The following is a 16,131-nucleotide window of genomic DNA, read 5'->3' on the forward strand; positions in this document are numbered from 1 at the left end:
CTGCTATGAGGATAGACTGAGAGAGTTGGGGTTGTTCAGCCTGGAGAAGAGAAGGCTTCAAGGAGACCTGAGAGTGACCCTCCAGTACCTGAAAGGGCTACAAGAAAGCTGGGGAGGGGCTGTTTACAAAGGCTTGTGGTGATAGGATGAGGGGAAATGGCTTTAAACTGGAGAAGAGCAGATTTAGACAAGACATAAAAGGGAATTTCTTCATGATGAGTGCTGAGGCACTACAACAGGTTGCCAAGAGAAGTTGTGGCTGCCCCATCCCTGGAGGTGTTCAAGGCCAGGTTGGATGGGCCTCAGGCAGCCCAATCCAGTGGGAGGTGTCCCTGTCCATTGCTGGGGTTAAGAACTGGATGATCTTTAAGGTCCCTTCCAACCCAAACTATTCTAGAATTCTATGACTCCTGGAATCACAGTCAGGCTCTCAGCAGAACCACAGGAACTGAATGTGAGCCCACAGATCCCACCAGCACCAACAATGGAGGCAATGCTGGAGCTGCAGCAAGGCAATTCCCAGCAGGATTTGGAAAGCCTTCCTACCAAGCTTCTAGGTCCTGCACTTAGGACATAAGAGAGAAGGACATGGGGGTGTTGGCTGACAGCGGCCAAACACGAGCCAGCAGTGGCCCAGATGGTTTGGATCAGAAACAGTGTGACCAGTGGGACTGATCTCCAGGCCAGAGTCCACTGGATCTAACAGGTGTTCCCTGCCTACAAAAGAGGCCATGAATTGCTTAAAACAAGGGGGTAAGCAGAATCACAGAATGGTTTGGGCTGGAAGGGACCTCAAAGCCCATCCAATTCCACCCCCCTGCCATGGGCTGGGACATCTCCCACTGGATCAGGGTGATCAAAGCACCATCCAACCTGGCCTTGAACACCCCAGAGATGGGGCAGCCACCACTTTCCTGGCAACCTGGGCCAGGGCCTCCCCACGCTCATTGTGATTAAATTCTTCCTTATGTCTAATTTAAATCTGCCCCTCTCCAGTTTACACCCATTGCCCCTCATCCTATCTTATGTCAACGCTCACAGACTTCCTCACCCTTGGACCAGGAGCGAAACAGATTATTGAGTCCAACCACTCCTATCAATCACTAAACCATGTCCCTCAGCACCTCGTCCACCCGTCCCTTAAACACCTCCAGGGAAGGTGACTTAACTCTCTCCCTGGGCAGCCTCTGCCAGTGCCCAATGACCCTTTCTGGGAAAATGTTTTTCCTAATTTTCAGCCTGAATCTCCCCTGGTGCAGCTTGAGGCCATTCCCTCTTGTCCTGTCCCCTGTCACTTGGGAGATGAGCCCAGCTCCCTCCTCTCCACAACCTCCTTTCAGGTAGTTGGAGAGAGCAATGAGGTCTCCCCTCAACCTCCTCTTCTCCAGGCTAAACACCCCCAGTTCTCTCAGCTGTTCCTCATAAGGCCTGTTCTCCAGCCCCTTCACCAGATTCGTTGCCTTCACCCTAGAGATTATCTTGCACCAATTAAAAATGTTATGTTTCAGTGTTAACATCAGCATCTGCTGTTGCAGGTGAAGATCTCTGAGACCCAAGAGGCAGAAGGCAGCTCACCTGCACCAGCACACCAGGCCTGTGCAGGAGGCAGGAAGGGAGTCCCCCCCAAGAGAAATGGGAGCCAGACCAGTCCAGCAAGCACTCACCTCCCGGCAGAAGGTGACAATGTTTTCCCACAGGGCTTTGGCCTCTCCCTCGTCCGTCTGCCGCCTCTTCTCCACATGCATGCTCTCCCGCCTCTTCAGGGGCTTGAGGCCCTTGCGCTGGGCCACGTACTGCTGGGGGGTATGACAGGCCGCGCAGTGCTTGGCCTTCAGCTCGTTGAGCAAGGTGCACGCTGGACAAGCCCACTGGCCCGGCCTCTCCTGCCCGCTGGGCAGCTGGGCCGGGAAGAGGCGGGCGACCTTGCGTGCAGACGGGGCCCTGGAGCCGCAGGATACGCAGCCGCCCTTGTCGCAAGCCCCGCAGTCAGGGCAGCGAGGGGACGGCTCGCCCTGCGTGCCGTGCTCCTGGAAGCCGTGCAGCTTGGAGGAGCCGCAGGCTTTGCATTTCTGGGCCAGGGTGGGGTTCTTGAGGGTGCACTTGGAGCAGGACCAGGTGGTGAAGTCAGGGCTGGAAGGGCTGCAGGGGGTGAATCGCACTGAGTCCCCCACCAGATTGATGGTGTCGCTCCCTTTCTGGGTGCTGCAAGCCTCACATTTGCTGGCCACAGCAGAGTTAACCAGGGAGCAGGAGGTGCATTTCCAGTGGGATGGACTGACCTCCATCTCCTCCTCCAGCACGCTCAGCCGCTTGTTAGACAGCAGCTCCTGGAAGCGGAGAGCAGGGGCAGCCCTGCCCTGCGGAGAGCCCTTCTGCCCTGCAGCACCCTGAGCCGGCTGGGAGGCTTCGGGCCCCGGCATCTGCAGCTGTGGGGGCACCTCCCGGCGGCTCCGGGGCACAGGGTTGTTCTGGAGCCCAGGGGAGAAGGGACTAAAGGGTGGCACCTTCTGGGCCTCTTGTTCCATAGCCACCGGGCCCTGGGTGGCCACAGCATCGCCGTCGGAGATCTCTGCAGAGACTAAAGGCTGTGGGGTGGAGGGGGCGATGTGAAATCCGGCAGGGGTGATGACTTCAGGGACGACCAGCGCCTCTGGCGGGATCTTGGGCAGGGAGAGCTTGCGTGGGCCACCGCAGGCAGAACAGGAGTTGGCCACCGGCGTGTTGTGCAGCGTGCAGCGCTGGCAAGCCCAGCCACTCTCCAGCTCCGCCTCGTCAGGGCTCTTCCCCTCCGAGTCCTCGCTGCTGCTTTCCGCCTTGGCAGCCTCCTCCTTGGCCGCACCCTTGGGCTCCACGAGCACGGCGGGCTTGGGCAAGATGCCATTGATGACGGGCAAGGGGGAGCCGCTGGGCCCCGGCTCCGGGGTGAAGCCACACACCTCACAGGTTTCCTTCCCGAGAAAGTTCCTGAAGGTGCAGCGCGCACAGGCCCATTTCTGCTCCTCCACGCTGAGCCGCAGGATATGGTTGAGGTCCGGCTTCTGGCGAGGGGCTTCGCATATGGAGCACTGGCGCTGGCCAACGGGGTTCAGAAAGGTGCAGCGGGTGCAGGACCACTCGCGGACGGCAGCCATGGAGCCGGGCGAGTTGGAGTGGCTGGAAGAAAGCAGAAAACAGCATGAGGCCAGGGCCATGCGGAGTGCCAGGGCTGGCACGGTCAGGACCTTGCTTCCAGGAAGGGGACAACCATCAATCCACTCACTGCTCTCCAGGCACTTGTTCCTCTGGCACCAACAACCGATTGCTCCAGCAGCACGGCAACGCGCTGGCTGCCACCCAAAACACTTCAGGAAGGGCACAAAACAGCCCTGCAACCCTGCCGACTGCTCTATCACTGCAGGGATGCTCCCTGGTGAGCAAGAACACCGTCTCTGCACCAGCCCCAAGTGTGCCTGCTTCGTACCGCTCGGGAGGAGGCAACACCCTGCTCTGCCTTCCTGCTACTCCCAGGGTCAATTTTTTCCTCCTCCAATGACACTCCAGCCCATCTCTGTTTCACTTTGCAATCCTGTCGCTACCCTCTCCTTTTAGCTCGCCACCATGGGCACACGACTTACCTGCATTGGGATAAATAATCGCGTTATCCACCCCTGGCACTACCGAGCAAAGACAAGCAGGTCGGGGGGTTTTTATGTGGCTCCGGGGCCAGCAGCCTGGCCCAGCCAGCCCACAGCTCTGTGCCACAGCTGAGCCAGGACATTGAAGCGGTGCCAGGAGAGCTCACCAACAGGTTCTGAGCTCAGTGGCAGCTCCTGAGTCTCTCCAGGCTGTGACAGAGGTGCTGCTGACCAGCAGGCTTTGGGGGGCACCAGGTTCCAGCTCCAGCTTCTGCTCCACTTAGCTGGGAAGTGGAGAGGCCACGGAGCCCTTGGCACCAGCCCTCCGTTCCAGCCTCCAGTGCTGCCCAGGAGTGACTGAAGCCCTGATGGAAGGACGGGCCCAATGCACGCCAGAGCCACCCCATAATGGGGCAGAAAGTCACAAAAAAGGCAAAGATTTCGATTTCCAGCAAGTGAAACACAGGAACAGCACCAGCTCCAGAGGCCACAGCAGCCTCTGGGCTTGCGGGTCCATCTGTCCCTCAGCGCCGCCCTCCTGCAGGAAGGCGATGCCACACTCGCACACGTGGTGACGACTGGCAGAAGGAATCCCAGCACTGCACGGTGCCCTTTGTCACCTGCTCGAGGTCATTTCCTGGAGCTTGGAGCAAAGGTGGGGCCGAAACTGAGCTGTTCCTCCTCCTTTGCACAAGGACAAAACAGTTCTCCTCCAGGTAAATGTGCAGCACGAGCCCAGTGCACTCCCTCCGTGCACTCCTGCTCCCAGATAACATGGCAAAGTCTAAAGCCCAAACCTCGAACCCAAGCTCCAGGCCAGTTGCAGCTCTCCCCACCCGAGCTGGTCCCCTTCCAACCTCTTCCACCCTGTCTGAGACCCCAGGCAGGGCCAGTACTGCAGGAGAAGCCTCCAAGTCCTCGGCTCCTCCTGGGAACAGCACATTCCAGCCATCCCAGACCAAGGACGGAGCAGCCTCCACCACTGGGGCTGCACCTCAGCCTCCTCTCTCGCTCCAACTGCTTCAACCACAACACTGGCTGGAACAGAGAGGGAACAAAGGTGTTTTCTGCCACAGAGGGCAAGCACGGAAAGCCATGAGACACTGATGCAGTGCACAGAGGGAACTGGGTCCAGGCTGACCTCCAGCACCCCAAGCAGTCCCACCTGCACACCCAGGTCGCAGTGCAGCACCAGGGTCGGAGGGCATGAAGGACACAGCCAGAGCTGCAGAGGAGGTTAGCAACCCTCTGCTGGGCTGGGGACAGGGAAAACTCTCCTGGGAACACCCTAGCAGCAGCCTGTGCCCATCCCAAGCCCCACCGCCGTCAGAAAAGCAGCTCCCTCTCACAAGGAGATCACAGAATCATAGAATTGTTTGGTTGGAAAGGATCTCTGAGATCGAGTCCGACCGTACCTGCCCACTACTGAAACAGATCCCTGTGCACTTCATCTCCCTGTCTGTTAAACACCTCCAGGAACGGTGGCTCCACCACCTCCCTGGGCAGCTGTTCCAGTGCTCAACAACCCTTTCAGTGAATAAATTTTTCCCAATGTCTAATCTGAACCTGTCCTGGTGCAACTTGAGGCCATTGCCTCCCGTCCTATCACCTATCACCAACCAGACGCAACCTTCAACTCCCTCCCTAAATCAAACATTTCTCTAAATAAAGCCCAAACCCAAGAAATCCGTTTTATTGTAAGAGAGAGACTGAGAATTCATCCCCGTTCATACACCGAGCTTTCACAGCCTCTACTTTACATGGGATTTATTTACTGGTGTTATTTAAGTAATCTTTCCCAGCAAAGAGAAATACAAACATTGATTTTTCTGGCCGCAGAGCCCTGCACAGCCCTCTCCCCGCGGCAGCGCTGCGCCCGCGCCCGGCTGAACAGGAAATCATTATCCAAATGGAGAAAGGGAAGGAGCCGCGTGCCCAGCTCTGGCAGAGGCGGGGAAGCAAGTAGGGCCATGAGTGCTCTGTGAACCTGTCACATCCATTTCTCTTACTGAAAGAGATTCCTCAAACCATCAGCAAAAGGCAAGCGAAGGCTGTCAGCAACCTGAGCCATCCACGGCCATCCTCCAGCAGCGTCCCTTGTTGTTATTCACCATACACCGGGATGGAGAGCACTGGCTCCAAAAATTCCACCCCCAAGCATGGATGCCGCAGTGCTCACCGAAGGTCAGGACCCTCCAGCCTTCCTGCTGCTCACAGAACCCACACTCCTGCCCAGCAGGCAACAGCTTCTATCCATGCCACCAGAGGACCATGGAAAGAAACCACCTTGTCCTTGCTCAGTAGAGAAAAGGAAAAAACCAGGATAACCTGAAGAACAGAAGAACCACACAAGGGGACAGTGGGACATGCCGCAGCGGCCGACCCGCTTAGCGAAGTATCAGCACAGAGCTGCAGGCTCAGGGAAGGCAGCACTGTTTCATTCAGCCGGGTAGGTGATCCAAGCTCCAGGCTGCAGGAAGAGACGTGGGCATCAGGACATGGCCGTGCTCTGCCCTCCCATGGCATGTGCTGTCCCCGAGCTCTGGTCCCAGCCTTGGGGAGCTGCGAGCACGCCCAGTCTCGCTGTCCCCCTCCCATCCCCTCTTCTCCACAACACTGCGAGAGTCGACTCCCAGCGCTGTCCCTTGCAGTGAGATTTCCATCTACCTGACCTCCTCCACTGCCAGCTCTCAGGAAAACCAAAAAGTCTCCCAGAAAGGCCACCAGCTCTCCCCTCCGAGGTCTGTAGCTCCCACTGCAGTGGCAGGGCCACTAGGCTCCTGCCTAGGCCTGATCGATGATTCAAGTCTCCTCCTGGAGCATCAGATGTAATTTAAGGGTCCAAAGATCCCAGAGGGCACAAGGCTCGAAGGAAAGCACTGAACCCTGGCCCTTGGTCCATCCTTACACAGCACAACCCCTACCAGCACATGGTGGGTGGCAGCAGCAGCTTCAGTCCCACACCAACACCTCCACCTCAAAAACGAACTGGCTGAAGGAGAAACCCAACCAGAGCCTGTCTAAGCTCCACACTTCTCCCTGTGAAGCCTAACACGCTCCTTTCCCATCAGGTAACAAGTCGTGTCTATCACCGACTCACGTGGCCAATCTGCTGTACGGTAACACATGTGCACTCCAGCCCCAGAAAATGTAACGGAGACGAACATCGCCTTGCCACTTCCCCGTGCAGGAGAGGAGCTCCACTCAAAACAGCCGCTTCATAGTGACCTGGCAAGGTTACCCACAGAAGGGCTTTTCCTGGGAAAAGAACACTTTACAGGGAGCACGATGACACAAGCTGGGCTGGCAGCAGGGATCACAGAATCACAGAAAGGTTTGAGTTTGAAAGAATGTCAAAGCCCATCCAGTTCCATGTCCCATGGACAGGGACACCTCCCACTGCATCAGGGGGCTCAAAGCCACATCCAACCTAGACCTGGTCAAGGCTCTTGTTGGATACATGCAGGGAAGGGCAGCAGCCATACAGCTCCACCTCCCGGGACACAGACAGGGCTTCCCACACTTCCCACCAGAGCCAGGACACATCGGCTGGCAGGGGACACCTCCACGCTGGCAGGGCTGAACTGACCTTGGCAATCAGAATGTAATTCTCACACTTAAAAAAGACTCTAGAAGGCACTCAACCAAGCAGGGAGCTTTGGCGTGCTGAGCACGGCCCAGGGAACCTCACTGCTCGCTCTGCCTGGAGGGGTGAGGATGCCAAGGACGCTGCCAGAATCCTGCACGGCTGTTTCCCTCTGGACACTTTTTCTGAGACCACAGAGGTTGCAGGGAAAGGCTTTCACCAGAAGGGATGTGAACATCACTGCAGCAACACAGAATTGCTTGGTTGGAAAGGATCTTTGAGATCATTGAGTCCAACCATGCCTGTCTACTACTGAAACAGATCCCTGCGCACCTTATCTCCCTGTCTTTTAAACCTCTCCAGGGATGGGGACTCCACACATCCCTGGGCAGCCTCTGACAGGGCTTGACAACCCTTTCCATGAAGAAATGTTTCCTGATGTCCAATCTGAACCTGCCCTGGCACAACCTGAGGCCATTCCCTCTTGTCCTATCACTTGTAACATGGGAAAAGAGACCAGCGCCCACCTTTTTTCAGGCAGCTGTAGATAGTGATGAGGTCTCCCCTCAGCCTCTTTTTCTCCAGGCCAAACAGCTCCAGGTCCCACAGCTGCTCCTCGCAACTCCAGGCCCTTCACCAGCTTCACAGCCCTTGTGTGCAGGAGCTTTCGTCTAACTGAAGCAGGGCAGAGCTGCTAGGACAAGACAGGGAAGGGGGTAAGAAGGCTGGTCACCTTCCAAACCCACCTTGGGATAGTGATGGGACATGGAGGTGATTAATGGCAGCCAGCACAGCTTCACCAGGGGCAAATCCTGTATGACCACCTTAGTGGCTTTTTATGAAGGGGTGACCACAGCAGTGGACACAGGTAAACAAATGGATGTGATCTATCTAGGCCTCTGTAAAGCCTTTGACACATCCTCCACAACATCCTCCTCTCTACATCGGAGAGCTATGGATTTGATGGGTGGATGGTATGGTGGATAAGAAACTGGTTGGAGGGTCGTATTCAGAGAGTAATGGTCAATGGCTCAAAGTCCAGATAGAGATCCATGACTAGTGGTGTCCCTCAGGGGTCCGTACTGGGACCGGTGCTGTTTAATGTCTTCATCAATGATATTGACAGTGAGATCGAGGGCACCCTCAGCAAGTTTGCAGATGACACCAAGCTGAGTGGTGCAGTTGCCACATCGGAAGGACGGGATGTCATCCAGAGGGACCTGGGCAGCCTGGAGAAGTGGGGCTGTGAGAACCTCATGAGGTTCAACAAAGCCAAGTGCAAGGTCCTACACCTGGGTTGGGGCAATCCCTGTTTTCAGTACACAATGGGGGATGATGTGATCGAGAGCTGCCCTGAGGAGAAGGACTGAGGTGCTGGTCGATGAGAAGCTTGACATGAGCCAGCAACGTGTGCTCATAGCCCAGAAGGCCAATCGTACCCTGGGCTGCATCCAAAGCAGCGTGGCCAGCAGGGTGAGGGAGGGGAATCTGCCCCTCTGTTCCTCTCTGGTGAGACCTCATCTGGAGTATTGTGTCCAGTTCTGGAATCTTCAATGTAAGAAGGATATGGAACTGTTGGAACGGGTCCAGAGGAGGCTACAAAGATGATCCGAGGGCTGAAGCACCTTCCCTGCGAGGACAGGCTGGGAGAGTTGGGGTTGTTCAGCCTTGAGAAGAGAAGGCTCTGGGGAGATCTTATAGCGACCTTCCAGTACCTGAAAGGGGCCTACAAGAAAGCTGGGAAGGGGCTATTCATAAAGCTTGTGGTGATAGGACAAGGGAGAATGGATATAAGCTGTAGAAGGGCAGATGTAGACTAGACATTAGGAAGAATTTCTTCACCATGAGAGTGGTGAGACACTGGCACAGGTTGCCAAAGGGAAGTTGTGCTGCCCCGTCCCTGCAGGTGTTCAAGGCCAGGTTGGATGTGGCTTGGGCAGCCTGATCTAGTGGGACATCCATGTCCATCGCAGTGGGGCTGGAACTAGATGATCTTTGAGGTCCTTTCCAACACTAATTATTCTATGATTCTATCATACCCTTCTCCTGTGTATCCTGCTGCTACGAGCCCTGGCTCCCACGCAGCCATCAAACTAGTCAGGGATCTCCACCACCTCTGGGTGTCACCTGAGACCAAAGGCTTTTGTGCAGCCTCACCAAAGCAAGACAGGCAGGAGGAAGAGGGCAGGCTGGGAGACCGGGAAGTGCCCCAAATCCTGCAGTTTGTGCCTTTCCCACCGGCAGGGAGCTGGTGCTGGGCCAGGGCCGGGTGACACACAGCCGAGCGCCAGTGCGGGAGATGGCACCAGTCCTGGTCAGAAGCCCCTTGGGCTGCCCAAGCAAACGGTTTGAGGTGACCTGGGCACCGGAGCGAGAAATTCCGGGCTCCACTGCAGAGCCCACATCGGACAGCAGCATGTGTCAGTCACTCACACCAGCAGAATCAGGCTGCTTCTCTAAATAAAACTCCTTCAGAACAGCAGAAGCCTTTAAAGTCGCTGCTTCAGCTCGCTCCCGCAGTAAATAAACAGGTAAATACAAATCAATCATTCCAGTCAGCAGCCCACAACCCCCCATCTCACTGACACAGAACGCACTGGTGCACAACCCTCGCTTGACAAATACAAGAAACAGCACTAGAACTTTGTGAATGAAAAAGAAAAATCACAAAAAGCCTCAAAGAAACCCCTGCCTCGATTGTCTGCGAGCTGTAAATCCCTTCCCTCCTTCCCATCCAGCTGCTTGCTCTGTAACTCCCTCTTCCCTTGGCACAGCCTGCTCAGACCCGAGAGGAGTGCTGAGCCGTCTCCTGCGCAGACCTACCCCATCGCCAGAGCTGGCCGAGCCACAGACATCCAGGGCTGGGCAAGAAGAGGGGCTGGAGGTCAGGAACCGCGTGGCATCGCTGTTAGGAGGGCAGGTGGGCTGGGATGGCAGCCCCCGCGTCCTGAGTGCCGGGCAAGGAGGTGCTGTTGGCTGAGCTGACTCACTCTTGCAGAGCCAGGCACGGGCTGGGAGGCTGGACCAGGGGAGGCTGCAGCGGATGCACTGGCAGAGCCACGCAGGAACGCCAGGAACGGGGACTCACTGCTTCTTACCAATTGCTATAGGAGAAAAACAGCCTCTGACTCACACTTGCAAACCCTGAAGGTACAGAAACGCCACCAGCTCTGTGCAGTACTTCCAAATCCTGCCTTTCCCGCTCCTCCGAAGTGAGGTGAGAAAATAAACCAGGCTTCAACACCAGGGACCCTCACGCAACCTCAGAGAGATGCAAAAATAAAGCACCCCAAGGGCCCTGCCCCCTTGCCCTGTTCTCCTGCTTTATCCCAGCACAGCTCTGCTGAGCCAGGGCAGAAGCAGTGGGGAAACCCTTCACTCTCACCCGAGGGGGCTCACGTCCCATCACCAGCCCCCGGCACAAAGGTGTCCACCAAACAGGGTCCTGCAGGACCCCTCACCTGGGAGAGCAGTACCCCACCTCTGCAGTGGCAAGCACGGAGCACCCTGGGATGACTCGGGGCACAGGGACCTCAGTAGGGTCTCATAAGGACCTCCTGCTCCAAGCCGTGTCGCTTCAATCACGTTGCTCAGGTTTATACGGTCTGGTCTTGCAAACCTCCAAGCATGGAGACTGCTCTGGGCAGCAAACTTTACTGACTCTCCTTGGGGCAAAAGCGTTTCTCCTCACATCCAGTTTGATCCATTCCTGTTCCATCCTATGCCTGCTGTTCCCGTCCTCTCACCATGCACTGCTGCGAAGAGTCTGGCTATGTCTTCTGCATGATGTCTCTACAGGTATTGGTGGACCTTCTCCAAAGCCCGAATGAGCTGAGCTCCCTCATTTTCTCCTCATGGAATACGTGTTCCAGCACCCTGACCCCTCCACTTCAACTCTCAGTGCTGGGTCCAGCCCTGTTCAATGTCTTTATCAATGACCTGGATGAAGGCATTGAGTGCACCCTTACCAAGTTTGCGGGTGACACTAAGCTGGGTGGAAGTGTGGATCTGCTGGAGGGTAGGGAGGCTCTGCAAAGGGATCTGAACAGGCTGGACCACTGGGCTGAGACCAATGGGATGAGGTTTAACAAGGCCAAACGCCAGGTCCTGCACTTGGGGCACAACAACCCTGAGCAGTGCTACAGACTAGGAGAAGTCTGGCTGGAAAGCTGCCTGGAGGAGAAGGACCTGGGGGTGTTGGTTGACAGCGACTGAACGTGAGCCAGCAGTGGCCCAGGTGGCCAAGAAGGCCAATGGCATTTTGGCTTGGGTCAGAAACGGTGTGGCCAGCGGGTCCAGGGAGGTTCTTCTCCCTCTGTACTCGGCACTGGTGAGATCGCTCCTCGAATCCTGTGTTCAGTTCTGGGCCTCTCACCACAAGAAGGATGTTGAGGCTCTGGAGCGAGTCCAGAGAAGAGCAACGAAGCTGGTGAAGGGGCTGGAAAACAGGCCTTATGAGGAGCGGCTAAGAGAGCTGGGGTGGTTCATCCTGGAGAAGAGGAGGCTGAGGGAAGACCTCATTGTTCTCTACAACTACCTGAAAGGAAGTTGTGGAGAGGAGGGAGCTGGGCTCTTCTCCCAAGTGACAGGGGACAGGACAAGAGGGAATGGCCTCAAGCTCCACCAGGGGAGGTTCAGGCTGGACATTAGGAAAAATCTCTTCACGGGAAGGCTCACTGGGCACTGGCAGAGGCTGCCCAGGGAGGGGGTTGAGTCACCTTCCCTGGAGGTGTTCAAGGGACGGGTGGACGAGGCGCTGAGGGACGTGGTTTAGTGCTTGATGGGAATGGTTGGACTCGATGATCCGGTGCGTCTTTTCCAACCTGGTGATTCTATGATTCTATGACTGGTGCTGGGGCCCCGGTCTGAGCTCCCAGTTGCACCGTGCTGTTTGTTCCTTCAGTCTGGTGGAAGGGAACCACATCGTCTACAACACCACAAATTCCTCCTGTTGTTGAAGCAGTAGATGAAATAACTTCTTGATCCTGAAATATTAATTTTTGAGTGCTCCAGAGCTTTATCCTACATTTATATCTGCTCTCACTCTCCAGAGTCAATCCAGGACAATCTGTCAACCAGTTCCTAGGAAACCTGCTTAGATAGAGGAAGGAAAAGCAGCCAAGGGACCAGCCCATTTCACTTCCATGCCAAGCCCTCCTCTGGTCAAGACTCCCTGTCCTCCTCACCAAGCACTGGGGTAGGACAATTCCATTTATGCAGCAAAGAGCATTTCCCTCTGGTAACAACTCGCAATGAGTCAAAGCAGGACAACTGCGTCTGTTCTGTTTAATAAAGTGGCAAAGGATGATCCTCACCAAAGCAGAGGGAGGCAAAAACCCTAAATTCTGCAGCAGGAGACCAAGGTGAGCACCTGAGAGTCAACAGGGCCATTAAAGACCCATGAACACCGCACAACCTTCCCTAGGTGTTGAGAAGCCTGGATAGACACTAAGAGTTTCCCAAGCTGATGATGCACTCCAATTCCTGGGAATTTCTTGGTCCCCTTGCACCAAACCTCAAGAGATGTTTTTTGCAGTTTCTATTTAGCTTCAACTTCTCCCACACCAGACAGCTCCACCAGCTCCGACGGGCCCCACCAGCTTAGGGAGCAAAGAGGCTGCGAGTTTTAATGAGAAGTTCCCAGGGGAAAACTGAACTCTGCTCTTGAGAAGCTTAAGAAGAAGCCTCCTGGCCCCAGCTGGACGGAGTTCATTCAGCTGTATATTTGTGTGGTGGCCAACAAAACCACAGGACATGCTCTCAAACTGCAGCTTTCCCTGCAGTTTCCTTTGCTGTCACCTCCCCAAAGACAGGGCTAGCCTGTCTCAAGAAAGACAGGTGTTGTGGTTGAGAGGGGATATTGTTCTGTAGGACAGGAAGAAAGGACTGCCAAAGTAATCCTCTGAGTGCAACTGCTGACAAAGAATGCTCCTCGACCCTTGGCTGGCCATGAAGAAGCCTCAAGGAACCTGTCAAGAGCCGTGTGGGAGGACAGAAGTTGGAACGGGAGCACCCTGAATGCTCGTGGAATGCACACCAAAGCCTGGCTGTGAGGAAGGAAGGACGCTGAGGAGACCGCGATCGCTTGGGAAGTCTTCTTCCCAGATGACATCTCTGGCTGTTTGGCCCAGGGAAAGGAGAGAAGAAGCAGCCCCTTTGAAGGGATCTGCCCATCTGAATACGTGGTCGCTGGAGTTGCAGGCCCATCGCTGCTGCAAGAACACAAAGCAACACATCGGCAAGGAGCACGCCTCACGCTGGCTTTCGTCTAAGGCTTCAGGACACGCAGGCAGCACTATCCTGACCTGATGAACTGACGACAAGAGAGTTTTATCATTCTTCATGAGAAATAGTCAAAGCAGAATCAGGATCTGGAGGGCCTGCCTTGTGAGAGAAGCAGGACAGACATCATTAGCCTTTAATACTCTTTAATTGCTGGGGTGTTGTAAGATATTGGCTTTCAGAAGCAAACCAGTCTGGCTGGCGGAGCGCCGTGCAGCACAGGCGTGCTGGGACAGGATTGTCCTCAAAGGTTCCTTCACTCATGAACAGGTTACCCAAACCTCTGCCAGGGCAACCAGAAGAATCCCTGGGGATATGAAAGGAAGAAGCAGATGGAATATCTCAAGGAGGCCAGCAAAGCCTGAGTTCTAGCTTTGTTCACACGTCCTGAGGGTTTGCAAGCTCTGGATTCACAAGCTTTTGGAGAGGGACCCGTTGTCTCACCCTGCACCACGGTTTTTGGGATGCCAGTAAAAGATGGACAACAGCAATGGGACCTCTTCAAAAGTCCCCAGTCCTTAACATGATCCCTGCACCAAACCTCCATGCGTAGAAGACAAAACATCGCCAGAGAAGGATGGAGGCATGAGGAACATGCTATGTTCCAGCTGCACTGGATGAACATGGGCCAGTGCTGCTGCAGCACAGCTGGCAGGAGGACAGCCTGGGAAGGTCCCTCTGGAGCCCCAGCCCTGGGGACAGTCACAGCGCAGCCTCAGCTCCTCAGAACCCACACTGTTGCTCATTAAGATCAATTCCAGCCTGCTGTCATAATTAATAACCTCACCTTGCCTCCCTGCATGCAAGCATGGGGAATCTTTGCAGTTGCAATCACAGTTCACTTCAAAGAAACCAATTTAGTGCAGCACTACTATTGCCATCACTTCTGGAACCAACCACTTTAATGACCTTCTCTGTACTCAATTTTCTTGGTCTTTTGGGTACCTGGGGAAATTAGGAGCAAAAAATATCAAGCTTCAATTGCACACAAGTACTACAATGGGTGAGGAAAATCTGTGTCACTAACTCAGCCCAGCATTGTACCTTGGATGTGCTTCAGCAGGTTTGAGAACATCTTTAATGCACTGATTTGGCCCAAGGTGGTGATGAACTCAACAGCCTTGATCCATATCTTCCCTTACTTTGACTACACTATGCTGACCTTGACTGAAATCCACATCCCTTGGACATCTGAACCTACCAAGAGCAAATTTCCTGTGAGGGTGGGGAGGCCCTGGCCCAGGCTGCCCAGAGCAGTGGTGGCTGCTCCATCCCTGGAGGTGTCCAAGGCCAGGTGGGATGGAGCTTTGAGCATTGGGAGGTGTCCCTGCCCATGGCAGGGAGGTTGGAACCAGATGGGCTTTACAGTCCTTTCCAACCCAAACCAGCCTATGAATCTATGATCACCAGTGTCAGGAGTACAGAATTCTCTGCAACCAGGATAAACAGACTTGGGTTTTGTTGACAACAATGCTAATGGTTCTCATTTTGATAAATAAACGTTGTTCTAAGCTGAGATTTACTGTTTTAAAGTCGACAATTAAGTACAGCAATTATTTTTGCCCGAACCTCATATTTTCTTGACAAGTTTTCATGAGAACGACCCGCTGCCAAGCCAAGTCCCACGGCCACCTCCAGATGTCCAATCTGAACGTGCCCTGGCACAGCTTGAGGCCATTCCCTCTCATCCCATCACCTGCCACTTGGGCAAAGAGACCAGCACCCACCTCTCTACAACCTCCTTTCAGGCCATTGTAGACAATGATGAGGTCTCTCCTCAGCCTCCTCCTCTCTTGGCTAAAGAGCCCCGGGTTCCTCAGCCGCTGCTCGTAAGACTTGTTCTCCAGCCCCTTCACCAGCCTCACTGCCCTTCCCTGGACACACTCCAGGACCTCAATGTCCTTCTTGTAATGAGGGGCTCAAAACTGAGAACAGGTTTAGTATGAATGTGCACTGCAGTCACACTTCCCTGGTTCCAGCAGGAGGGAGTTTGCAGTTATTCACATGTGGAGAAGCCTAAACTCTTCTGCAGGAAAGGACGAGGAATTTCAAACCCTGACGAGATCCCCATGGTTAGGAAGGAAGGGCAAGGGCTCCAAAAACTTATTTAATCATTCCCTGACTGGCTGATAAATCCTCCCCTGCCCTGAGGTGGCTCAAAACACTTCTGAAGCACCCATGAAGGGTCAATCCTGGTCACTACCTTCCGCAGTAAGTAACACAGAAGGACTAAAGAAAAGGTGACTCAGGGTGAGGAGATCAGCCGTGCGGCTGCCAGGCAGCGAGACAGGCTACTGTCAGAGGCCAAACAGGTTACGGTCACGGGAGAAGCAATGTCCGCCAACCTGGCTGCTGTGTCCACCATCAATTGGGCACTGGCAGAGGCTGCCCAGGGAGGGGGTTGAGTCACCTTCCCTGGAGGGGTTTAAGGGACGGGTGGATGAGGTGCTGAGGGACATGGTTTAGTGATTGATGGGAATGGTTGGACTCGATGATCCTGGGGGTCCTTTCCAACCTAGTGATTCTACGATTTTATGATTCTCTTACAGAGCAAACGCGTCCCCAGCAACATCAGGACATACAGAACACCATCGGTCCCACCACACACCCAGCAGGGACCAGGGAGGACAAGCGAAGTCCCAACCACGC

The 16,131-nt window shown here is 54.9% G+C and overlaps 1 protein-coding gene across 7 annotated transcripts in view; it reads right to left on the bottom strand.

Annotated features, from left to right (window-relative positions):
- CAPN15 (calpain 15) overlaps positions 1 to 16,131 on the bottom strand; it is a 56,029-nt gene that overhangs the window by 12,252 nt on the left and 27,646 nt on the right. For all 7 annotated transcript variants that reach the window (XM_069870086.1, XM_069870083.1, XM_069870087.1 and 4 more), the window contains one exon: positions 1,665 to 3,153. In XM_069870086.1, the coding sequence (XP_069726187.1) occupies positions 1,665 to 3,131 (1,467 nt within the window). In that variant the 5' untranslated portion in view covers positions 3,132 to 3,153. The remainder of the gene's footprint in view (positions 1 to 1,664; positions 3,154 to 16,131) is intronic.

Source organism: Phaenicophaeus curvirostris, chromosome 16, assembly GCF_032191515.1.
Source record: "Phaenicophaeus curvirostris isolate KB17595 chromosome 16, BPBGC_Pcur_1.0, whole genome shotgun sequence".
NCBI classification, from domain to species: domain Eukaryota; kingdom Metazoa; phylum Chordata; class Aves; order Cuculiformes; family Cuculidae; genus Phaenicophaeus; species Phaenicophaeus curvirostris.